Raw genomic sequence first — 26,022 nt, 5'->3', positions numbered from 1 at the left:
GAGCAGAACCAGAGGTCCCCAGAAGGGCTTGAGTAGGTGGAGGGTCCCAGAAGGAACCTCCTAGGGAGATCCAGGTCCAGGCTGGGGCAAAATAATCCCATTTTGGCCAGTGAACACAGGAACAAGTGTTTCCCTCCAGAGGGAACTGGGGAGCTTTAACTCTGGCACAGGGTGAGGGTTTCTTCAGAAATGCCCTTGCAGGGAAGGACTTTGGTGGCACCAGTGCTTGGGAACTGACCTAACTTGTATTTTCGGGGTGTTGTACTAGAAATGTACATCAGCTTTTGACCCTCAAGGATGTGGGAATTTCCTCTGACCTTAAATATCCAAAAAGCATCAAAACAGCCTCAGAGAGCTGGCAAAAGGCTCTCCAAGCCTGCTGCTCCCACCAAGGGTAATTTGGAGAGACTCAACCTCGCTGAGAGCACAGGAACACCAAAGACAGAGCTCACCCCGTTGGTTTTGGTCAGACATGGAGCTTTCTCCTTTATTTCTGCAGTGTGGTGCCCACAGGAGGGGCCTCGTTTACATCACCAGCACAGCCGTGTCCTGTCTGAGGAGGAACCACCATCATCATCATCATCATCATCATCATCATCATCATCATCATCATCATCATCCCTCTGGCTTTGCTGACCAAGACAGGATCCAAGCAGCTCCTGCACACCCCAAAACCCCCCGGGAAGCAGAGGTGCCACAGGACTGGGGCGTGCCCCATCCTGGGGGGAAAAGGGGGACCCCAGCGGGGTCCTGGCGTCTCCAGGGCTGAGGCAAACAGGGAGCAGCTCCATTCCTTGTGGGAATTTGGGTGTGTAAGGGCAGGGGAGGGCCCTGGGGAGGGGAAAGGAGCAGAGGGGCTGTGGGGGCACGGAGGGGACAGCGGGAGGAAAGGGACAGTGGTGGCCTCAGGCAGGTTTCAGCTGGCACCACACAGCCTTGCTCAGGGATGGGGGGATTTTAACATCCAAGCTGAGGAGGAGGAGGAGAAAAAAAAATTACATGTTTTGGAGCATAAAAATGAGGTGGTGGAAGGTTTTACTGGACCTGCTCAAGGACCAAACAATGAGACCTGGAGGGGGCTGATTTTATCCTTTCATACACATCCTTAAACCCCTCAGTGCTTTTCCCAGCAATTCCATCCCTTTTTTCACATCCCTTTTGTCACATCCTGCCCTACCACGCCAGCCCCTTCCCCCTCTGGTCTTTATAGGAGAAAAAAAAAATTAAAAATCATCATAAAGTGACATTACAAGTGCCCTGGAGAGACCAACATTCAGCCCCAGGATTTTTTGGTGAGGTGTTGGGTTAAAAAGCCATGAGTGTCTTTGCAAAGGGATGAGCCAGGAAGGAATTTTCAGGTGGGACCTCCCTCAGCAAGGTGCTGCAAGCAGGAAAAAGTGGGGGGAAGCCATTCCAAAACTGCTTGAATAGAGCAAACCATGAAAAGGAGCTGTTAGGTCTCGGTTTTCACCATTTGAGGGCTCTTATTCCCATTTCTCCCCTTGCATGGCATGGACCAAACCCTCCAGCTTGTCCATGGAGGGGGAAAATCACCTCAGGGAGATCATGGAATGGTTCTCCAGCCCTGGATGTGATTCATCTGTCCAGGGGACAAATACAAAAATATTATCCTGAGCAAAAAAGCTGTGGCAGTAATTCTCATTGCTCACTGCAGGGGGAAAAAAAAAATATAAAATACATGAACTACAGTATATAAATCAATTTTGGTTTAAGGGAATTAAGAAAAACCACCACAAACTAGAAAAGCACCCAGCACCTATGGCATCTAATCAATCTTGTATTACTAGGATGGATTTGCTTTTTATTTCTTAATTTGAAAATGTGGCTGGAGGGGCACTTGAACGGGCTGGAAAGCCTCCCTGTCCTCCTCCAGCAGCTCTGGGAAAATCCAGATTTTTGGGGATTTTGTGAGGAGCAGAGCTGAGCGGATGGAGGACCCTGGGGACACCCCACATCCCACAGGGGTGTCCCCAGGGTGGGGAGGCACAGGAGAAGCTGGAGCTTGGGAAGAGCTCTGGGAACATCCAGCTCGGGGCCTCCAGCGGGGTTCCACAGCTCTGGGGACAAGGGGACAGCTGCCGAGCAGGGGGTGCCACCCAAGCATCATCCACAACTCCCAGGAGGGGCAGAGCAGCTGGGCACGGGGTGGGGACAAGGAGGGGACAGGGCATGGCTCCCCTGCAGCAGGGGGGTGCCAGGGGAGCAGCTGCATCCGTGGAAATCCGCTCGGCTCTCCCCGCGTCCTCAGCAGCTCAGGGCGCCTCGTTGGAGGTGGCTCCGTTGCCTTTGTTGACGTAGAAGGGGCGGTAGTGGGACTGCAAGGGAGAATTTGGGGCACATCAGTTCCAGCCCCTCCTTTTCCTGCCCCCACACCCCGCCCGTCCATCCGTGACGGATGAAAAATGCCGATTTTATGATCAGTTTCTTGCAAATATTACCGTGAATATTATATGTGTAATGTTAGAAAGTGATGCTGTATTAATTCTCTTAAGTAGTGTGTTAAATATATTTTTAGGTTGTAACACAATGTTAAAATAGAAACTCTGTGGTGTAAGATATTTTTTACTAGCTGAAAAAAGGGGATAATATAATCAAGAAACTCTTCACACAGCAGCCCTATTGAATAGCAGGAACAGCAGGGAACATGGGCAGAGAAACCCCAGCCCATCTCCCTGCTCAATGTTCCCTTTTGTCGAGATTCTTTTCATTTTATGGCTTTAATTTCCAACAGAATTAAGATATGAAAGAGGGGGGCTTCATTAAAAAGAGCTCTCTGGGCGTGAAAAAGACCTTCCTCCTTAAACAGCACAGTCCTTTGTGAAAATTCATATTTACAGACCTTTTAGAATGTATATTACTTAAATACACATTTAAGGCTGTTTTAAAAGCCAGATTATTGGCCCAATAGACCATAAAAGCTCCTGCAGAGATACTGCAGCAATATGTATTTCTATTTTGGTGCTTTTAAATGCTTATATTTATCAGCTCAGTTGTTGGGTTTGGGGCTGTGTGGTGAATATTGGCTATAAAAAGGAAAAGGTCATTACAAATGTGTGCAATGGGAGAGGAAGGGACACAGGGAAGGGCTGGTGGGAGAAGTTACCCAGATTTTCCCTGTGGGGATTAAAGAAAAATCCCTGGGAACATGATAGATGTTGGGTGATGATGTTTTAGAGGGTCAAACCCAAGGCAGAAGGGATGGCAGAATTTTGCTGGTTTGCTGCAGCACCTTCAAAGGCTCCAGGATGGATTTCCTGGGAGAATCTGCCAAGGAACATCCCTTCTACAGGAATTCACCTGCTGGGGAGCCTTGAAAACGGAGCAGATGCAGCTGCAGTCCTCAGGCAGCCCATTTCTACCTGTTGTGTGTTTCCCTCAGAGTGGGAATGCTCTGAGTTCCTGACCCTCTGCTCCTTACAGGTCTCACTTCCACAGAACAGCAAATCTCATAAATGTGCAATCACAAATGACATTAAAAAAAAAATTGAAAATACGTTCCATTTGTGGCGGCAAAAGCTTGACAATCTTAATTCAGATCATGCAAGGCCTTAATGCAGCATGGTGTGAATAAAACCTGATTAACTCGGTGCTCCTGAGGCAGTGCATTAACTGGTTGTGTATTTGAGACTACAAGCCCTAAAACGTCACTGCCCTGTGCCTCTTATCATGATCAGTGTGAAACCCGTGGTTCGGAGATGTTGTGGTGAATTCTGATCACAGCCTGACCCTCATCCTGCATTTGCCCACTGCAGGACACCACCAGCAAGGCACTTCCATGTCCCTGGTGTCACTGACACAGTGTGGATGTCACAGAGTGGGTAACAAGGAAAGGTGCTATCAGTGTCATTTTACAGGATTTGCACAGTCCCTATCTTCTGCATCAAGTTTTAGACCAAAACCTTTTCAAAACATCATTTTTGTGGCATTGATTCGGGCTGTGAAAGCTGGGGGGTTAATCTGCATCCTGAACAGCAGCAGTGGGGTTGAAGCTTTTCTTTCCACACTCCCAAAGGACCCATCCTTATTCCTGAAGCCCCCTGGAACAGGCTGAAGCTCTCCCAAGAAAAAAAATTGTTCTTTTTCTTACCAACACAGACTGCTTGGAGGAGGATTTCCACGTCTGTGGCGTCACCTTTGCAGACTGGTGCCTCACTATGGAAGGGTAGGCTGTGCCAACACAAAACACAAAACACAAAACACGGCCAGTCACAGATCAGCCCCTGCCACTGCCACCCCTGTGTCCGTGTCCCCAGCACCAGCAGCAGGACTGGAAGTGCCACCTCGTTAGTATTGCATTGCTCAACATGGAAATGCAGCCATCCCCGGGGTGGGACAGACAGACAGATGCTTCTTCCACCACCCCATCAGGCAGGAAAAGGCAGGAAAGAAGGTCTGGCTAATTAAAACGTCTGAGGAATGCAGAGAGGTGGAATGCAATCAGACCAATTAAATTCAGGCCGAGTCCCAAAGTCAGCATTCTGTCTCTTACAGAGAGAGCACTGCAGGCTGTTTAATTAGTGCAAAGAGCTGAGCCTGGGGTTCCTGCCGTTCCTCTGGCAGCTTGATAAGCCCTGACCCCCTTGCAGCACCCCAGCCCTGCTCTGCCCCGGGGGTGCAGCAGCCCTGCAGTGCCACAGCCAGTGTCAGGGCATCATCACACCATGGCCCTGCCCCACCAACTCCAGCTAAACCTGACTCTGCTGGGCAGGTTCTGGTGCTCTTGGATCCCACCTCTGGTGGGAAGCGACAGCAGGGTGATGAGGTGGTGAATGGGGGTTTGGTTCTGGTGAGGCAGCTCCTGCAAGCAGGAAAAACTGGGGGGGAAGCCATTCCAAAACTGCTCGAATAGAGCAAACCATGAAAAGGAGCTGTTAGGTCTTGGTTTTCACCATTTGAGGGCTCTTATTCCCATTTCTTTTTTAAGGTTGTGCTGTTTGCGTTATTTTTTCAGTGATGAAACTAGAGGGGCAAATGGCCATGGTGTCTTCCTCAAAAATCATCTAAAATTTATCCCTACCCATTACAAATGAAATTTTAAATCCCTCCACCTGTTCCCTAGACAAAACTTTAGTATTTTTGAACACTCTTTGTTGCCCTGCTGCAGCAGAATTGCTCATGTGCAGGTGCCTGAGGGATTGGCAGGCAGTCCAAGGTGTAGGACTGCTCCAGAAAGGCAGAGCAGGATTAGCAGAGCATCTAAAATTTATCCCTACCCATTACAAATACAATTTCAAATCCCTCCACCTGTTCCCTAGACAAAACTTTAGTATTTTTGAACACTCCTTGTTGCCCTGCTTCAGCAGAGTCGCCCCTGTGCAGGTGCCCGAGGGATTGGCAGGCAGGCCAAGGTGTAGGGCTGCTCCAGGAAGGCAGAGCAGGATTAGGGGGTTTGTCACCTCAAGAGGGGTGGGAGGAAGGGGAACACTCAGTTCCTAGTACCGGTCTTAGTGAAGAGGCTCCCATCAGACTGTTTGCTGAAGTCACCGGGCGGATTCTGTCCCACCGAGGAGAACTGAAAAGGCAGCTTAGTGCCATTGCCTACTGGAAGATAAAGAGGTGGCGTTATTCCACGGGGCTGCAGGGGGGCATTTCCAAACACACCTGTGACACTGCCTTCACCTGACGAGGGGACACGGCGGGGACAGCCCTGTCCCTGCTCTCCCAGGGACAAGAGGCAGGCGAGGGCAGGCAGCTGTGTGTGGGTGTGAGGCCATGCCAGCGCCCCAGGCAGGGACCAGCCTTTCTCCTGAGAGCCCCAGAGCTCAGGTGTGGCCGGAGAGCAGCAGCTCCTGCACCTCCCGAGACAGGAGGGATGGCTCCAGCACTGCCCTTCCTCCCAGCAGTGCAAGCTTCACTCCAACCATTAAAGTTTCCCCTCCTGGCCTCCTCAGGGTCAGGCACTAGCTGCCAGAATGAATCTGAGGGCAGGGAGATGGCAGACTTCGCTCAAACCACTCAAGCTTCTCCTCCTGGCCTCCTCAGGGTCAGGCCCTGGCTGCCAGAAGGAATCTGAGGGCAGGGAGATGGCAAGCTTCACTCCAACCATTAAAGCTTCCTCTCCTGGCTTCCTCAGGGTCAGGCCCTGGCTGCCAGAAGGAATCTGAGGGCAGGGAGATGGCAGGCTTCACTCAAACCACTCAAGCTTCTCCTCCTGGCCTCTTAGGGTCAGGCTCTGGCTGCCAGAAAGAATCTGAGGGCAGGGAGATGGCAGACTTCAACCATTAAAGTTTCCCCTCCTGGCCTCTTCAGGGTCAGGCCCTGGCTGCCAGAAGGAATCTGAGGGCAGGGAGATGAGATGAGATGAGAGGGACACAGCCCTGCCTGTGGAAGGCAGGAGGGGCTGAGGTGTGGCCGGGAGTCACCGGAGCTCCCCAGGTTGTCTGGGACTGGCTGCTTCCAGCACGAAGGGAAAGACACGAGCTGGACCTCGTAGGAACGAAGCAAAGGAGGAAAATGTTGGAAAAGGAAGATGGGGGATCTGGGAAGAAAAGGCATGAACGTGGGCCAGGCTGTGTCTTTGAGAATTTATTGGTAAAAGGTGTGATAGAAAGAAGCACCTTGTGCTTCTGAGACTGGCTGGGAGTGTTTGGAGTCTCCTCCTGCTTCTGCCACAACCTCCTCAGAGCGCCCTGAATGTTCAGGGCCTGGGGATCTTTGCCAGCTGCCTGGTGTGTTTTGCACCTCGTTTCTCTGTGATCAGGGAGAAGCAGGGGTGCCTTTCCCTCCCCTGAGCAGGAGAGCACTGCAGACAGTGCTGCCAGCCCAGCAGGAGCTGGCTCTGGGGTTTTCAGGTGCCAGGGCAGCCGAAAGGGGCAGCAGGAAAGGTGGGTTAGTCAGGCAGAAAGCTGTGGCACGGGGGGTTAGATCCTCTCAAACTGAAGGCAGAATTACCCGTACCAAGTGTTTCCTCGGTCGCTTGGAAGGAGGAAAATTCCCATGACCGTGGGTTGAAATTGGCTGCAAAACAAGAGCATCCAGTTCAGCAGTCGGCTCCTGACGAGCTGCCTCAGAGGCCTGTGCCTGGCACTGCTCTAGCAAAAGGTCCCCACCGAGCTGGGAGCGGCCCCAAAACAGAAATCTGGGCCCAGGCAGCAGAGGAGAACCTGGGTTTATCCCTGGGTGGCAGGGAATGGGGAGCAGGCTTCTCCTGCAGTGAGCGGAGCTCTCAGGCCACAGAGCTGCAGGAAATTGCCAGCTCAGCTTTGGGCACTCAGGCAGAGCTGTGGGTTCAGAGCTCCAAAGACACCAGGACAGGAACATTTCCCAGCCCTGTGCCAGTGTGTGCCCCAGGCTTCCACAGACTGGTGCTGCTGCAGCCCCTTGGGGAGGCACTGGGCTCCCAGGAAAGCAAAAAGAAGATGGATTCTTGGAGCTGCTCTGCTGCCATCCTGTGGGCTGCTTCTCTGTTTAAGATGTGTTTCTCTTTACACAATTCTCTCTCTGTGTGCCTGAGTCCCTTCTACTCTTGGTTCAAAGACTTTCAAGATGATTTTTCCAACCTCCTCCTGGCTTTGGCCAAACTGTTTGACACATCAGGAGAAGAAAGCTTAGTAGGAGAGGACAGAAAGGAGCGTGGAGCAGTTGAACAGATTGTTCATTTGTCTTTGAGGCAGTGTTTGAAATGTTTTATGCCACTCTGCCTCATCTTGTCATCCCTGCAAGCAAACATTGGATCATAGAATAGTTTGGGTTGGAAGGGACCTTAGAAATCATCTCATTCCAGCCCCTGCCATGGACAGGGACACCTGCTTGCTCCAAGCCCCATCCAACCTGGCCTTGGACACTGCCAGGGGTCCAGGGGCAGCCACAGCTTCTCTGTGCCAGGGCCTCACCACCATCACAGGAAGAATTTCTTCCTAATATCCCATCTCAACCTCCTCTCTTTCGGTTTGAAGCCATTTATTAAGACACTCAAGAGCAGTGGAAGTCTTGACTTTAAGCAGGGCTTAAAACCACTAGGTTCAGCTGGAATCGAAGCAGTTCCCCAGTTTGGGCTGCTGTAATTAGCACAGAGCATTCCTCAGTCCAGCAAACAGACTTTCCACTGTGGCCTAGGGCAGAATCTGCAGTGACCCAGCCTAGCCAGAAACAGGGTGTGTGGCAAAGCTGCATCCATGAGATATTGAGAGATTCCAAGGTTATTACACAATGCCAAGGGTGGTCCTCGTTTTTCCCCTCCCATTTTTTGGGATTCTTTAACAAAGATGCAATCAGCTGCACTGCTGGGCTTTGATGCCACAGTGACAGGGCACAGAGAGCTCTGGAGAATTAAACCCCGATAGGGGTGTTGCATTATTCATGGTGTGATCCTTGGCTAGCCAGCCTGCAAGCCAAGTGGGTCACCTCCTGCTTTGCCTACTGATTCATCCTGCTCCCCAAATTCCAGCAGCTGGATCCCTCCTGAGCCCTGGCCCTGCTGGGCTCTGCTCAATCCCCATGCAGCACAAGCTCTGTGTGCAGTCGTGGGCTTGCTTGTTTTGGCCACAGTCACTTTGTTGGTGGAAAACACAGAGTGAGTAACTGGGAAGGCAGCATTGTCTGTGTTTCCAGGAAAACACGGATGTGGAGGTGGGATAAAGCATCCCCCAGCGTTTGGAGAGGCAGCAGGAGGAGGGGGATGGCTGTGCAGCCCTCTGGACACAAATCACCACGTGGATCTGGCAGTGCCTGGGGATCCCTCCTGGATCTTCAGCAAGTTGGAATGCTGGATCCCAGCTGGAGCCTCTTCTCCCAGCTGTGGGAAGCTCAGGCACTCATGACAGCACTGACCATGCTGTGCCACTGCCAAAATGGCTTTTTGTTCTTTTTTCCCTTCCTTTTTGCCAGGCTGGGCAGTATCCCCATCCCAAGGAATGACATTGCCCAGTGTTCCTCCCTTCCACACCCCTTTAATGCCTCTGGGGCTGTTTCCACCTGAAAGCTCCAGATTTTGGGTAGAGATAAGCTCAGCTTGTGCGATGTTAGAATTGGTTTTCAAACTTCCCTCAGGGTTGGAACGTTTCAGGTGCAGGGCTGAGTCTGTGGTCTCAGCAGAACTTCCCTGCAAACCTTGAGGCAGGAGAGCAGCAAAACAAACCCAACCCTACAAAAACACCCCTCTGCCCCTGCTCAAGTCCTGCTGGCACTGAAATGGGAATGCCAGCCCTGCTCCAAACATCCTCAGGGCTGCCAGGGAGATGAGGGCAGAGGAGAAGGGCAAAGTGGCAACCCAGACAAAGGGCTCAGCTCTGGGGTCTGGGTTATCCTCAGGACAGGAATGTGTCCCTGTCCCTGCTGCCATGTCCCTGTCCCTGCCCACCCTCTGTCTGCAGATCAGCAACTGGGAACTCATGGAAAACCCGGCCAGGGCTGAAATTTGGTTACTTGTTTTGTGCCATCCTTCCTGTTCTTTGGTCCCTCGCCTGGCCTGGGCTTTCAGCTCTCTCAGCTCCTTGCTCTAGGTGCCAATTTAGGAATGCCAACTGTGGTTTTAGAGCTGGATGTGTTGGAAACGTTCACTCCAAAAATTCATCCTGCAGTGGCCACACAACAAGTGGGACAAGCCAATCTCCAGGGCTCTGGTCAGAGCTCACAGAGGAGCTCCAGACTCTTTTTTTTTTTCTTTTTTAGGACATATTCCTCGCTTCTTCTGTCCTTTCACTGTAAGGAAAAATTATGTTTGGTACTGAAAGTAAAATCTTAATGCTCAGTGCAGCTTTCACTTGATAGCACAGAGAGATAAGCTTTGGGTGGAGAAAAACACTGATTTTATCCTGCAAACCCATGTTAAAACTCCCCTATATTCACTCTTGGATAGAGTTCAGTCACTCCAGCTCTTTCCCATAAAACTTTTCTGCCTGCTTTGAGGCAAAACCTTGTCAAAGCTCTGTAAGCTGGACAGAAAACGTGCCGAGGGATGGATCTGAGGTGTGAGGGAGAGGAAATTTTGGGCTAGATCATCAGTGATGCTCCTTTCCTGAGCTGGAAGGGAGCCTGTCCAGCTGTGGGATGCCATCCATACCTTTGGGAGACAGGAACATGGAAAATCTCTTCAGGTTGTCGGGCTGGTTCCACTCGTAGTTGTTCATCATGAACCGGTGGTCCCCTGGAGAGGCAGAGCAGGGCATGAGCTCAGGGATGCATTTTGGGGGTCTTTAATCCCCCTGTGGGATCTTTGCCTGGGAGCTAAAGCAGTTCTGGAGCTGCCCAGGGTCTAAAATAAGAGGTTCCTTCCGAGGCAGAGCCCAGCTGAAGCATTCAACCTCACAGCAGCCACAGGATCTTCTAAAATCTATAGGGACACCTGAGGGTTGAGGCATTTTCCTACCAGAATGCTCTTGTGGGGCTAAAAATGACTGCAAAAGTTTGAGTTTGGCTCCTTTTGTGTGCTCAGCCTGAGCACGGCCTGGCTGATGGAGAACTGCCACTCTTTAAAGCTCCAGAAATCATTCCCCAGTTTTTAGAGAGAGATGCTAAAGCTGAGCTGCAAACAGCTCTAAACTCTTGGACAAGGGTGGCTGGCTCAGGTTTCATGGATCAGACTTACTCCTACACAGCCTGGCTTTGGATTTCTGACACTGATCCACAGGAAATGAGCCTTTATCACTACACTCGCCCATAAAAACATTCTTTGAAGCCCTCTATAAACCTATTGTTCTCTGCAAGGAAGTAAATTCGGGTTTTATGTTTAAATAGCTCCATTCTTTGATTCTCAAGTCACTGAACAAACTTTTCTTTTATTTCTCCCCTTTATTTCGGTGCTATTTAAGCTCCCTGATTATTTGTCTCCTCACCACACAGGTACCTGTTATGACAACTAAAAGGACATGGATTCCCTTTGGAGTCTGCTATTAAGCAGCTTTCATTCCATTAATATAATATTTCTTCCTGGGAAGGTTTTTACAGTAGAAGATCAAGCCAGCTGCAAATGAATTTGTTGCAGTGACTCAGGGGGAGTCCGAGTTAATAACTCCACAGTTCCTTAATGGATTTAATTCCCTCGCAGCCACTGGATGCAGAGTGCTGCCCTCTTTAATCTGTAACCATGGCTTGGAGAAGGGAGAGCTCTGAAGCTCCTGGGACTCGCCATAAATGACATTTCCCACCTGTTCCCAACTTTTCATTAAATGGGCAGAATCCAAGCTGAGTCCCTGGGAAAGCTCCTGGAAGCGCCCAGGTTTCTGGCAGAAGTTAAAAATGGGTTTGGCACTTGGATTCCATGGATTTCAACTAAAAATGATGGCTTCTGGCATCAGCAACATGGAGGAGACCCCAATTAAAATAATCCAGAAGTTATCAGGCTTTATCCTGAGCTACCAGAACTGCAGAACCTTGTTGGGTTTTAAAAATACCCAAGGAAAATGCTCCAGGACTGGCAAAACCCAGCCCAGCAGATGGAAATTCTGCACAGCTTCAGGTGAAGAAAGAAAGAAAAACGCACAGAAGTGATTTTTGGATCTCTTTGTCATCTATTGAGTTATTGTGAAATTTCTCGGTAATTCTGGAGCATGTGGAGTGTTGAGAATTTCAATAGGAATGTTGCAGTGATGGAAGGTAAATAATGTTCAATTTCTGGTGCTACTTTAAAGGCAGGGAGAGTTTTAAAACCTGCATTTTGCTGTGCACCCTGAGCGCTCTGGGACCTTCCTGGAGGATTGGTCCAGAAGGATCTGCTCCACTTAATTCATGTCTGATGGAGAATGATGCCTCTGCACAGTGGAATTATTAATACAGGAGGGGTCTCCAGTAAATATTTGAGTGAATTATCAGCGATTTTGCAGATTTTTGCAGAATTTTTTGATTGAATTTGAATGAATTATCAGTGATTTTGAGTGAATTTGAGTGAATTATCAGCGATTTTCCAGATTTTTTTATTGATTTTAAGTGAATTAACATGATTTTGCAGTTTCTTGAAGATTTTTTGACTGAATTTGAATGAATTATCAGCGATTTGGAGTGAATTTGAATTATCAGCGATTTTGCAGATTTTTTTGATTGAATTTTAGTGACTTATCAGCGATTTTGACTGAATATGAGTGAATTATTAGCAATTTCACAGATTTGTAGCAGATTTTTAAATTTAATTTGAGTGAATTATCAGTGATTTTGAGTGAATTTGAGTGAATTATCAGCAATTTTGAGTGAATTATCAGCCAATTGGGGTGAATCTGAGTGAATTATCAGCGATTTTGCAAATTTGCAGCAGAGTTCCTCTGTTCCTGTGCTGCAGGAGCTGTCCTTGAGGTTATTCCTGCACTTTTTGGACTCCCACATCCTCCTGGAAGAGCAGGGTGCCATTTATCCTCACACCACCCGCTGCTGTCCTGGTATTGGGCTTCCTCAATGGCTGAGAGATCAATCCAGGTGAGATAAGCACTCCTGCCATCCCTGCTGCTCCTGGGGCAAGAGGTCATTCCCTGGGATTAGGCAACTTTTAATTTTGCTCTCCCACAGGCAGCCTGAGGAGTGCAGACAGCACAGCCCCATTGTAGAGCCCTGTCCTAATCTCAGCTGTGAGCCTGATGCAAGACAAGTCCTTTATCCCCAGCTAATTGTCAGGAAGCAATTAAATAATAATAATAATCAATCTAAAAGATTAATTTTGCTGCTGTGGTGCTGGTTGGGACCTCTTTGTTCACCTTTAAGATCACCTTAAGCATCACTGAAGTGTGGGGAGCACCCTGGATCAATCAGGCAGGAAAGCTGTACCAGGTAGAACAAGGAGTACAGAGGTACTCCAGCTCCAGCTGTACCTGAACACCCAAACTGAGCCATTTTTACTTGGAAAATTAGATTTTCAAATATTTTCTTCTCAGTGACAGGTTCTTGCAGGGTATTTTATCTTTTGGAGAGTTGGGGAGTGCAGACAGCACAGCCCCACTGTGGAGCCCTGTCCTAATCTCAGCTGTGAGCCTGATGCAAGACAAGCCCTTTATCCCCAGGTAATTATCAGGAAGCAGGTTGTAAATGTAAAATATTAATTTTGCTGCTGTGGTGTTGACTGGGACCTCTTTGTTCACCTTTAAGATCACCTTAAGCATCACTGAAGTGTGGGGAGCACCGTGGATCAATCGGGCAGGAAAGCTGTCCCAGGTAGAACAGGGAGTACAACCAGAGTCACTCCAGTTGTAGCTGAATACCCAAACTGAGCCATTTTTACTTGGAAAATGAGATTTTCAGGTATTTCCTTCTCACTGACAAGTGCTTGCAGGGTATTTTAAGTTCTAAACCCTGCACTTTCAATATTTGATGTCACACCAGCACCCTGCATGTGCTAACTGAGCGTACAAATAGGATTTCAAACTTGCCATCACACATTCACCTTTGTGCTGCTGCCTTCACCCTTCATGAGCTGCCTTAGCAGATCTGTGGAGTTTTCCCTCCTGGAAAATGTCCTTCTAAACTTCCAGGGGCTTGCTGGAGCCTGGCACAGGGCAGGAATATTGACTCCACACAGGAATTAGCTGAACCCATTAAATCCTAAACATGAAACCCTAAAATGAACCAAAAATCAGGGAAGTGGGGCCAGTTTGATGTCCTGTATGAGATACCCTAAATCCCTGGCAGTTCAACAATTCCATCCCCACATAGGAGAGGTAGAATAACTCTGATATTCCAGAATTCACATTCTAATAACTCATATTCCAGAATTAATTCCAGCTACATGAGTCCCTACCCCCACTTTTCCCCAGCTCTTTGCTTACTTTCTTCTTCACCAGGAGTGCTCATCATCCTCATCCCCCCTGAGCCTGCACTCCAGGGAAGCAGGGATGGGAATATTTGGGCTATTTTACCGTTCTCCATGTGGTTCCTCTCGATGAAGTTGCGGCCCAGGTCTGCCTTGCAGATCTTCTCCACGTGCCTCATGCAGACGTTGAGGAGGTCGTCCCTGAGCAGCCCCATGGACGGGCTCATGCTCTCCCCTTCCAGCAGCACGCTGTAGGTTGGCAGGGATGGAGGGGGCACGTAATTCCTCATCAGAGCCCCAAATTCCTGCCAAAGGAAGGGATGGCAGTTCGTGAGGAGCATGAAAATGTGGAGGCTGAATCGGAGGGGATTGGTTGATGTCAGACTCCAAAAGTGCAAAGGAAAGCAGGGAGGATGGGCAGGGAAATGTTTTATCCATGGTTTGCAGCCATCCATAAAAACCAAAGGCATGTCCAAGTCCGTTCCTCAGCCACCAGAGCAGGGACAGCTCCAAATGTCCCCATGAACCCCTGCCAAGGATGTGCAGGGAACTGGGGAAGGCTCACACTGGCACACAAGACAGAGCCTACTTTGGACCTGATTAGCATAATATATCTGATAATTAGGATGCCTTGGCAAGAACAAGCAGAGCTTTGAGGATTGAATCAACACCAGCTGAAGGTTGAATCAAAACCAGCTGACAGAAAAAGAAAAATCAACTTCTGCAAGCAAGAGCTGCTGCAAAATGTGTAAGTTTGGTTATGTGATGATTAACCTGATCATTGTAATAAAACATTACTAGCCTTCCAAGAAAAGTTTATAAGCACATGTAGTCCACAATAAATTTGAATTCTGACCACCACTCAGTCTCCCCATCTCACCATGAGAGTTCACACCTCTCACACCTCTTTGGGATTGTCTTTGGGACAAATCCCAAGAAGAGAATAATGGCTTTGCCTCTTTGGGATTGTCTTTGGGACAAATCCCAAAGTCCTCACGGGGACAAAGGAAAGGGAAATGAGGTCTCTGTCACCTGCAGGAAGAGCACAGAGTCGCTGATCTGGTGGATCTGCTCCCTGTTCTCCTTGTCCTCCCGCAGCAGCTTCGCCCTCTCCTCCAGCTCATCCACAATTTCCTTCACGTTCTCCGAGGCGATCTTCTCCCTCTGATCCAGGGCAGCCTTCACCTCATCCCTCTGCCTCTCCAGGTCACGGATCAGCTCCTTGAAGTGCTGGTCCACCGTGGCTTTCTCGTTGGTGGTGTAATTCTGGGTGGGGAAGGAGCAGGGAGAGGAGGCAGCAGGAAAGAGGAGCAAGAAAATATTAAAATTTCACTGAGTTCTTTGCTGACAGAAAGACAGAGGGGGATAAATCCAAGGATTCAGCATTTAGAGTATGGAAACTCCAGCTATGCGAGTCTGAGCTGCAGGAACGTCGTGCCAAGAGAAGCAATACCTGCTCCTGCAATAATCACATGGACGCAATCCAAAAAGGCCACTGCCTTCCCAGCAGTAAGAGCATATCTCCAATTTCAATTCATGCACTCACAGGTGACACTTAAAAACACTCTGTGACCTTCTAAATGAGGATTCCGGCTCCTGGACAAACTGAAGACCAAATTCCCACCATTTCAAAGGATGCTGAAACACTTTTTACAAGCCTGACCTCGAGGTGCCTCTGAAATATTCCTCAGAAGGACCGGGGATGTAACTATATTGAGAGTCAAAATTTCTAGGTCAGGTTTCCAGTAGTAATAATAATAATAATAATAATAATAATAATAATAATGATAGTAATAATAAAGCAGATGAAAAGCAGAGCTGGTGACCCAATGTGCTTGCACCACATAAAAGGGAGAAGAATGGCTTTGCCTGTTAATATTATGCAAATTTTCTGGGGTGTCTCCAACTTGTGCTTTCACTGCTTTATTCAGTTAGGCTATAAATGAAAAAAATAATACCATGGCTCTATTCCAACCCTTACCACTGTGCAAGAATTATAAAGGAGCCTTCTCTCAGCATGGAAATAAGCTGTTCCACCATGAATAAGATATTTGTTGGGGTAAATTCATCTGCTCCTGCTGTCTTATCTCAGTTTGGCCAACCCAGAGCCCTTTTGCAGGTTATTTGTGGGTTTTGTTTCTAAATCTGCCTGGCTACTGATGATGGAAGGCCCATGAAGGGCCTAAAAAAGGAGCCAGAGAGCAGGGAGGTGCCTTGGTTTTGTATCAGGGCTGGATCTCCCCGCGGGGAATGTCATGTCGCAATGACTTCAGTGGGAGTTGTTGTCTCCAAGATTTGGCTTGGAGTTTGGGATAGGGATGAGATAAAGGCTGGGGAAGGGATGGAGTGAGGAAGAGCTGGAGGGATGTGGGAGAGGAGGGGAGAAGAAATTGGTGGTTACAGCAGGAAGAGGTGAACTGGGCACCTCCAACGCACCTTGATGCGGTCCCTCTCCTTCTGCCACTTGTCCACCTCATCTTCCACCTCGATGATCTTCAGCTGCAGCTGCTCCTTCTGCAGTGACAGCTCGGTCTGTGGGGAGGAGAGGAAGGAGAGGAAGGAGAGGTGAGCTGGGGCTGAGGGTGGCCCCTCCAAGCAGCCCCGAGCCTGCCCTGCCACGCTGAGCACGGCAGCGGGGAGGTCCAGGCTGCGCTGGGCATCATCACCTGTGCCAGCGGGCAACGTCCCAGCAGATTCAGCTCCCTCAGCAAAGCAGCAGCACCCACCTCCCAGGCTGTCAGGGTGCTGCTTTTAATCACATGGGAGTCATGAGCTTCAGGGGAAGGGAGCTGTTTCAAAATTCAGCTGTGTGTGCAGAGCAGGGCCCAGCCCAGGGTGTGCCTGTGCAGCAATAACAGTTTTCATGTAATTACGGAATGACGTTTGACGAGTGTTGCAACAAGAGGATGATGCCTCCGGCAGGAATTCTGTTTAGACAGGATTGTGGATTAATTTGCTCTGAATTGAGAGCTTTCATGTAGCGATGGAGCTGGGGAATGCTTGGAAAAAAAAATTGCAAAGAAAAAAAAAAAACACAAAAGGAGGAGGGAAGAGGTGTAGCCAACCTGCTTGGCTGAGATCAGCAACTTTGCTGGGATTCATTTGCATTTTGTTGTGCAGTGGCTTCCCAGAGAAGCTCAGAGCTGAGACTTGCACAGGAATTTGTGGCAGTGGAGACCATGCTCTGTTTCCCTGGATCATTTTTTCCCTGTTTCAGCCCTGGACCTGGATGTTGGCAAAGCCTTGCCCCCGTTAACTCCAGCAATCCCTCCCTGGGTCGTTCCCATTTCCATCCCTCCACAGATGCTACCCCTGCCTTTGTTGGGGCATTTCTGCATTTCGTGTTTGTGCAGGTTGGTCTCAGCCATGGCTGGAGGCAATCTGGCTGTGGGACACCCAGCCCAGAGCTGTTGAGGAATTTCGGAGTTGGCAGAAATTCCCTGCGTTCTGTCATGTTAGGAGAACATGAGAACCTGCTGTTCCTGTGGGATCTTCTGCAAAATCATTAGATTAACCCAAACCACTGACATTCAGGCCAACAATTAGAGGCATGGATGGATAAATCCACTCTCACACTCCAGCTGTCCATCCAAGAATGAAATGGAACATGAAAATCTGGGTCTTTATTAAAAGTTTTCAGTTCTCCACTGGAAATGAAGAGCAGGGAAGAAGCTGTGAACCAGCCCAGACAGGAGCTCTTGTCCTGATGCCAATCAAGTGTCTGAAAACCCTCTGGAGCTGGAATCCAGCACAGCTGCTCTGAGAGCCAACAACCCCAGCTGTTCCAATTCAGAAAATCTGTTTTTGCAGGGACATTGCTTGCATGGTGGTTTTGTTGCCTTATAAAACACAAGAAAAGTGGGCAGAAAAAAGGGAAGTGTGCTCAGAGGTGTCTCAGTGCACAAAAGGTGCATCCTCACATTGTTTTTAGGAGCTGGGAGAGCACTGGCTTTCCAAATATTATCCACACACCCTCAGCAGTGGCCTGAACGCTGCCACGAGCTGATTCTCACCCTCCCCAGGGGTTCAGGGCACACAGGGAGGGATTTTGTGGCACAGCTTCACCAGGGAACCCACACTGGCTTCCAGATGAGCAAATCTGCTCTGCTACTGATCAAAAGAACAAAGACAGGAGTTTGATCCCGTAATTTTCACATTTTCAAGACAGCGACTTGGAGGAATTCCTGCTGGTTTCCATTCCCACGTGCAGTGGGAGATGTCCTGTGCATCAAGACTCTGCACAGCAGGGAAATGCAATGAGATGAAAATATTTCAGATCCATTTATCCACTGCATTAACCAATGTGAGAAATTATGCCCAAATTCCACTTGTTTCCTTGGGCCACAGAGCTGCATCCAGGTGGCATTGCTTGTTTGTGAAGTAAAAAAGATCATTTCCAGAGCAATTATTTCCCTCCTCTTCCCCAAAAATCAGGGCATCCTTTTAAGAATGGGAGTGAAATCCTACAGAGAAAGACTGGAAGGATTATTTGGGGAAGAGCAGAACTTTCACAGCCACGTGGACACTCCCAAACTCAAGGGATTTGCAGAGAAAATGACAGGAAAAAAATATCAGGTGATGGCTGGAAGGTGGTGATAACAATATAATGCTTTTGTAGTCCTTTTCAATTAAGATGGGTCTCCAAGGAATTTTGGGAACTATTATTTGTAAAAGTGATCCTGACTCTCAGCACTTCAAACATCCCCCAGAAAGGTGGTGTGGGATGTAAGAACCATTTAAGAGCAGAGGCACACAACAATTTGGAGCGAGGTTTATGAGTTGCAAATGGAAATTACAGAGATGCTCCCAACAGCCTGGATGCAAATCCCACACTCAGCCAGATTTGGGAAACACCAGCACAGACTGCAGGGGACGTGAAGGGAGGTGTGGTTGTGGAGAACTGCAAAAAATTAAATAAATACTACCAAAAAAACACACTAAACATAGGAAAAAATGTTAAAGAGAGGTGCAGGGAGACCCTGGAATAGTGAAAAACTGCTGGCATGGGCAGAAGGGTTCAAGAAGGGTGCTCTGGAGGTGGAGCACAACATCAAGGGCTCAGGAGGTGATTACCTGATGGTTTTAAGGCTTTTTTTTTTTTGGTCTGGAAAGTTTGGTTGCCCATGTGTATGACAGATGAACAGCCACAGTATGGGGGCCACAGGGGTTAGGGGCAGGCAGTGCCTCAGCTTCACTCCCTAAGAGAAAACTCCCATCTGTCTTCATGTTTCTCAGATTTTCCAGGCTCAGAAATCCTTGATGGACCATCTAGAACAAATCCATTGGAGGATTTGGGGTTCAGAAGATCCTCATGAGAGATAATACAGCAACACCCTCATCGTGGGGACCCCTCTGGAGCAGAAATAATAGGAACGGTGGGGAAAAAAAAACCAGGAAATCCAGATTTAGACAAGTTTTTTGAGCACAGCAGGCTGGGAAATGAAGGCACAGAGAACCTTCAAGCTAAGATTGGATCCCCAATTAGAGCCTCAGGTAATTAGGGCAGTTAAGAGGCTTCAGTAAAAGTTTAGAGTGTACATCCAAACATGCACAGCTGAACAAAGCCCTGGTGCTGTGGAGTGTCAGAACTCAAAATGTCCCTCAGACATTTTTGGAGGTTTCAGGCCCAGGTCAGAAGCATTTGAGACCCTGGCAGGCAGCTGGAAACAGCTGTGATTTTGGGTTTGAACCATGGAACAATTTACCAACCTTGCAGGAAGAACAAGAAGTCACAAAAGTTTAGATATTAGAGTAGAAGTAGTCACAAAGTAGAGGGAAGAATTTTTGAGTGCTGTACAGGGGGGTTTTGGTTTTGTACATGGGGGTCAGAGGTTTTAAGATGGAGGGATTTGGGTCTGACCTGTCCTCCCTCTTTCTCCTTCCTCACCTCCATGTTCTTGGTGATGTTGGCACTCACAGATTGGTTTAGAGTAGAAAGGCACCATTTAATATAGGTAATAGGCATTGGGGACAAACTGTACCCATGTAACACGTAATGTACATATAAAAGATAGAAAATCACCATTTAATATAGGTAATAGGCATTGGGGACAAACTGTACCCATGTAACACGTAATGTACCATATAAAAGACAGCAGCAGCCCTGGGCAGAGGGGGAGAGAAGAAGCAGTCGGGAGTCAGAGAGGATGTCAGGGTGTGTGTGTGCCTCTGCCTGAGCTGTGAGCAAACCACAGCAGCCCGAGAAGAAAATCTTTTAGATAACTTGCAATAAACTGCCTTGAGACCGAACAACAGAGACTGCTGAGCCTTTCTTTGGAAGCTTGGGCTGGAGGAGAGACTTTTCCACCACACGGAGCCACCCTGAACTGGGGATTGCTCCGGCAGTGGAGGACCTGCAGATGGGAGATGCTGAGCCCTGCGTGATGATGCAAGTGCTTTGTGCAAGGAGGCAGCAGCAGCACAAGCAGCATCATGCCCCGAACGCTCTGGGAACAGGGAACAGCCCTGTGTCCCCAGCTGGGAGAGCTCTGCTAATTAACCTGCCAGGTTTTCTCCTGGTTTACCTGATTTTTTTTTCCTGATTTTCTTCTGGTTTTCCTGATTTTCCTCTGATTTTTCCTGATTTTTCCTCTTCTTTTCCCTAATTTTTCCTGATTTTCCCCTCATTTTTCCTGATTTTTTCATCATATTTTCCTGATTTTTTAAATCATATTTTCCTGATTCTTACTGATATTTTCCTGATATTTCCCTACTTTTTTACTGGTTTTTCTGGATTTTTCTGATTTTTCCTGATTTTGTCCTGATTTACCCAGATTTTCCCAGATTTTATCCTGATTTTTTCCCCCTGATTTAACCTGATTTTTTTCCCCTGATTTTTCCTGATTTCCTGTTTTTTTCTGATTTTTTCTGATTTTAACCTGATTTTCCATTATTCCTTCCAGATTTTTTCTGATTTACCCCTGATTTTTCCCAGGTGTCTGAGGGCTGAACCCTCTGGAGACCCTGCCAGACCCCATCCTAAAAAAATACCACTGGAGAAGCTGAAACTGCACAGCTGGGAGAGAATTCCTTGCTTGCAAACAAGTGGATTTTCCCTGGATTCTGTCCTCAGTGTAGATTAATGCAGAATTCGGGCAAATAGACAAATTTACTCCAATTTCCAGCTGGGGAGAGTGTCCTTCCTGCAGGGAACTCTGAGGAAAGAACATCTATTTTTGAGCTGTGTCCACAGAAAAGCCACAGCTGGTGTAGGTAAAATCTCACAGCCACGCTGCAGGAGTGAGAAGGGCCCCCAAGCCATTCCAAAGTTTAATTTTATTTGCTCTCTGCTCGGTGAAAGTGATGCAGGGATGGGAACCCCTCTGTGGATCCACCTCTGTGGATGCTTTTCTTCAAAGCCTGCCTCAGCCTTTGTAAAACCCCTTCTTTTCAAAGCAGCTCTGTGGGAAAGAGGAACACACAGTTCCCCTTCCTGTGCTCGCAGTGAACTTTGCTTTAAAAGATAAAGAATTACAGAAAAAAAAAAAAAAAATCAGATCAAAGTGTTTTTCAGCAGAGCTGACCTGGCATGCTGAGCACCAAGGCTGGTGCTGGAAGGTAACACCAGGTTATTTCCAGCTCTGGGCCTGGCAGGCAGGGGTGAAGTTGTCTCCTTTAGAGAGCAGCCCTGTAAAACAGGTTTGGGATGAAGGATCCCTTTCAGAATGAAGGATGCTGGCTCCAAGGGGGCTCTGCTGATAAATCAAGGGTTTTATCGGACTGAACAGGCTGCTGTGGAGCATTCTCACTTTGCAAATGTGAGTTGTTATTCCCCAGCCTCACAGACCTTTTCCTGGCTGTTTTTTGTACTGGATCTGGTGCAAACTGTTACTTTTCCTTTAAACCTGCAGCAGGAAATGAATGCAAAGTGGATCTGGGGAGAGCATTAAAGGTTTGCTGGGTAAAATACGCAAATAGCACTGGGTGGGAAGTCAGGAGAAATGTTTCTGTCTGGGTCCCTGTGCCTTTCACTTGTGTCTGCTCAGCAGGAACAGGGGGTGAGTGATTCTCACCCCAGGCTCCTGAGAAGTGGAAGATGCTGCTGAGTTCTCTGTCTGGGACAGAGATATCAGGCTTTGCACTGCCCTAACTATAGGTGTCTGTGTTCTGGCTTGTTTGCATTCCTCTTCTCTGTCTGCTCCGTGAGACAAGCAGGGTTTCCTAATTCCTCAGAAGGAGCTTTCCCAGCTCTAAAGCACAGCCCCTCTCCTCCCTACAACCCACAGCGAAGACAGGCTGAAATCTGCATTCATTCTGCAGACCTGAAGGGCAGATGCACCTAAACCAAGCTTGTTCTGTGACACTTTGGTGCCACCAAATCGCTGAGATCCCAGGCTGGCAGTGCAGCAAAACAAACCCCAGTTCTGGAAACCTCTCACACAACAACCAGGGATGAGGAGATCCTTGCAGATAAATCCTGAACATCCAGCACGGTGTTCAGGCTCTGTCTGGACACAACTTTATTCTTTATTTTTTCAGCACTTCAGCGGTAGAATGGATCTGGAGCTTTAATTTAAAGCTACTCTGGAGCTGCTGGGATGCCAAGCTGGGAGAACAGGGATAGGGATGACCTGGTGTGAGGTTGTTGCTGATCCATTCCAAAAAGGCAGCAGCACCAGCCACCCTCCCAATTTGTGGTCAGAAATTCCAGCTGGGCTGATTTGATAAGGAGATGTGTTAAACACCAGGGGCTTGGAAATGCTCATCGCTCTTTGTGGCTCCTGCTGAGGCTCCACCTCTGGTGAATAAATCAGGGGTGGGAACAAACATTTGTAGGCAACAGCTTTCCTGCTAATTGTTTTTGTCTGAGTGAATGCTCGCTCGAGTTACAACATGATCAAATTCTGTCGGGAGAAACTCTGCACATGGGCATGATTCATGCTGATAAATCCTAAATCCTTTAGGCTGAATAGCAGCAGAGCCAGTGCAGGAGCCAAAGGTGGCACAAGGACTCAGAGACAGAACTCAAACAGCATTTAAATCCCAGTTCTCTGCTCATCCATGGTTGTGTCTTTAAAATCAAGGTGCTGGTGTGTCTCCAGCCACAGGAGGAAGGATCTGAGCAGCTTTGCTTCCTCAGGAAGCAGCTGTTCACCTCGTTCCAGGCAGGAATGGGACACCTTGGCAGACACCAGGCACAGCTTTGTGTTCGAGCTCTGCAGCATTCAGGGCTGACATCAAAACCACTAGCTCAGGCAATTATGGAACAAACAGCAGGCTGGCAAGCCCTGCAGGAATTTGGGAAAGGCTGTCTGAGACGTGGAAAAGGCTTTGTCTGGTTTCAGCGAGGCTGCAAGCTGGAGATGACACGGCAAGAAAAGACCAGCGAAGCCAGAGATAAGCTCTACACAAGATGCTCTTTCAGCCTGATGAGATAAATCTTCCCAGCTCCTTGGAAAGATTAAAATTGTTCTTCCCATGAAGGGAACTCAAGAATTTCTCACAGCAGGTGCCTGTGTCTGCCTGGTCACCACATCACAGCACTGGTTTGGGGTTTAGGAGATCTTAGTGCCCTTCCAGGTTCTGACTCTGTGACTCCAGGCACGTTGTTTTATGTAATTATTATTTTACAGGTCTCTTTATTGGCATCCCTCCTGTCCTGTCTGCTTAGAAAGTTTCTTGCTTTTACCACGGGGATGTGCAGCAACAATCATGTTGAGACCCTGATTTTTTGCTAGAACAAGTGAAATCCTCCTCATCCACCCAGAAAGCAAACAACAGGAGACTCTGAGCAAACAAAGGTGAAAGAGATTTCATTATTGAAATATCCCTGGGTGTCCATGCTCTGAACACGTTGTAGCAACACTTCAGGGGAAGTGATCAGGTTTTGTGCGTGCACCAGGGTTTGGGTTTTTTTCCATCTAAACTTCAAAAAACTTTTTCCATAGGTGTGGCTCAACAGAAAAGAAAAACAAAACCAAAACCTAATGTCACTCTCAGGAGCCGAGATAGAAATTTTCAATAGTTGTTGCTACCCATGAGCAACTTTAGCAGCCACTGATTTGACAATTTGTATTCTGGAGGTGCTGACCTTGAGCAGTGCCCACCTTTCTGTGGGCAGCACCACACAAACACTGTCAAAACTCAAGAGTATTTTTTATAACTTGGTGTTTAGGGCTTTGACTCAGCTTCTGCTGGAAGTCGGGTGTGCTGGCAGCCAGGTTCATCCCTAGATGCAGCCTGCAGCACAACTGCAGCCAGGATCAGGAAAACGCCAATCCCATGGAAACAGCAGCCAGGCAATACCAATTCTCCACTAAACACTCCCCACCACCACCACTGCATCCTGGAATTCCACCCCAGCCACGACCTGAGGAGGGATTGCAGGCTGGGGAGCAAAAGCTGTGGTGTGACATGGGCGTCTGCAGGCTGCTGGGGACATAAGGAATGAAAGGAGGAGTAAAAAGAGGATAAAATTACCTCTTTGCCCGCCTTCTCGATCTCCACTGTCACCGTGCTGTGGTTCTTGTGCTCCTGGAACATGCAGAGGTAGCAGATGCACATCTGGTCTGTCTGGCAGAACAGCTCCATGGTCTTGCCATGCACTGGGCATTTTCTGGCCTCGAAGTCCCTGATGGGGTCCAGGAGCTGGTGGTCCCGGAACGCCGCTCCCTCCAGGTGGGGCTTGAGGTGCAGCTCGCAGAAGGAAGCCTGGCACACCAGGCAGGACTTGACAGCCTTCTGCTTGTTGTCGATGCAGGAGTCGCAGAGAACGTCCTCGAGCTTCACGCGGGGCCGCGAGCCCGCGGCTCTGTCGGCCTTGTTGAAGGGTCTCCTCAGATCCCCCGTCTCCACCAGAGGCAGGGAAGATTTCTTCAGGTCCCCCATCTGCCCCGCGGAGAACAGGGACTTCCTCCCTTCCCCGTCAGCGGGCAGGAAGCTCTTTTTGGAATCCAAGGAGAACAGGGACTTCCTGAGGTCGCCCTTCTCCGGGAAGTTCAGGGCTGGTCTCCTCATGTCTCCGATCTGGCCGCTGCTGAACTGCATCTTCTTGGAGTCTGCCGAGTCCATGCTGAAGTAGGTTGACCTCTTCTCATCAGATGACTCCACAAACTGGATGATGGGCCTCTTCCAGTCACTCCCAGAGAAGAGGGAGCTCTTGATTTGCCCTGTCTCCAACGCAGCACCGCCCGTGCCTTTTATAGCTTCTTTCTCACCTCCGCCAGGGCTCGTGGCCTTCTTGGCTTCCTCTTCTTTTTTGGGGGCAGTTGGGCTCTTCACGTCCTCGGGCTTGCTGGTGGTGCCGTTCGTCCTGGCTGCGCTCCCCGTTTCCATGGCCTAAACAGGGTCGGTGCTTCCTCTGCTCGCTCTCTGCCCCGGCTCCCGTCTCTCAGCCCCCTCCAAGGCAGGCAGGCTCTGCCCGGTCCCGCTCTCAGCGAGGAATGGCTCTGGAATGCAGAATTCAGGGAACCTTCCTGCCCCAGTGACGCACCCCGAGCTCCCGAGGAGGAGCAGCGCGCCCGGATCGCGCCCAGGTGGATGCAGGGGGAAAGAAAGGAGGAAAGGAAGGAGCAGACGTGGAGGGATCAGAAGCTCCAGCTGTGCAGTTAATTATACAAGGCAGTCCACACCCAGGAACATTCTTGTCTAACCAGGTTGGGGAGGAAGGGCTGTTTATATACATAGAAATGTCTCCTTTAAAAAAAAAGAAAAAAAGAAAAAAAAAAGAAGAAAAAAAATCATTTTCATTAAGATGTAGCAACCAGTTCCACCACTTGTTTCAAAAATAATTTGGCCAGAAGCTGAGGTTCCCTCCTTGCAGAGATGGGCAGGGTCGGGGAGACCACGAGATGCCCAAGGTGGGTTTGTTAACTGGGTCATAGCCATGTACCAAAATAATTAGGGTTGTAATTAAAATGAACGCCTAGAATAAAGCATTCTTCAAGCAGGCTCCCCCCAGGGCTTGCTGCATTCAGGAGGGAGGAGAAATTCATGGTTAATACTGGGTTTAAATGACCCTATTATCATTATTTTGATTTTATTTTGGGTTTGTGCAAGGTCTGTCCATCTAGACTTGGAAATAACCCAGACACGGATCAGAACAGGTAAAAAATTGGCTGGCCTTGCTTTTCCCACAGGCCACGCAATCTCCAAAAGATGAGTGGTGAATAAAACCCCCACTGTGTGCTCTGAGAGAAAGGTTCACATGTATCTCCTATGTAGCTCTTCCCATAAATGCCCTCAGAACTGGAACACACCTGGAAGAGGAACCATTGTACAGCTTAAATGGCCAAAATATCTCTTGCCAGAGAAAAGAAGTGAAAAAGTTTTAAAAACAATCTGTCTCCAGCAGCTGAATTCCTGGGAAATGTTCACTTGTTGGGATCACAGATGAT

General features: G+C 48.6%; 1 protein-coding gene across 6 annotated transcripts; it reads right to left on the bottom strand.

Annotated features, from left to right (window-relative positions):
* Nucleotides 1-460: 460 nt before the first annotated feature.
* Nucleotides 461-25,251, bottom strand: TRIM29 (tripartite motif containing 29). 6 transcript variants are annotated; one of them, XM_072918195.1, is made up of 9 exons: nucleotides 24,107-25,251; nucleotides 16,124-16,219; nucleotides 14,720-14,953; nucleotides 13,794-13,992; nucleotides 10,022-10,105; nucleotides 6,913-6,978; nucleotides 5,461-5,562; nucleotides 4,109-4,188; nucleotides 461-2,336 (listed from the first exon to the last, which is right to left on the bottom strand). In XM_072918195.1, the coding sequence occupies exons 1-9, from the start codon at nucleotides 24,959-24,961 to the stop codon at nucleotides 2,274-2,276; spliced, it is 1,779 nt and encodes a 592-aa protein (XP_072774296.1). In that variant the 5' UTR covers nucleotides 24,962-25,251; the 3' UTR covers nucleotides 461-2,273. The 6 variants fall into 6 exon arrangements, with proteins under 6 accessions (XP_072774296.1, XP_030146850.4, XP_072774297.1 ...); XM_030290990.4 differs by having other exon boundaries at nucleotides 6,919-6,978; XM_072918196.1 differs by having other exon boundaries at nucleotides 5,461-5,559; nucleotides 6,919-6,978.
* Between the last annotated feature and the right edge of the window lie 771 nt (nucleotides 25,252-26,022).

The sequence above is a fragment of the Taeniopygia guttata genome, chromosome 24 (assembly GCF_048771995.1).
Source record: "Taeniopygia guttata chromosome 24, bTaeGut7.mat, whole genome shotgun sequence".
Classification (NCBI taxonomy): Eukaryota; Metazoa; Chordata; class Aves; order Passeriformes; family Estrildidae; genus Taeniopygia; species Taeniopygia guttata.
This window is presented reverse-complemented; position numbering and strand designations above follow the sequence as displayed.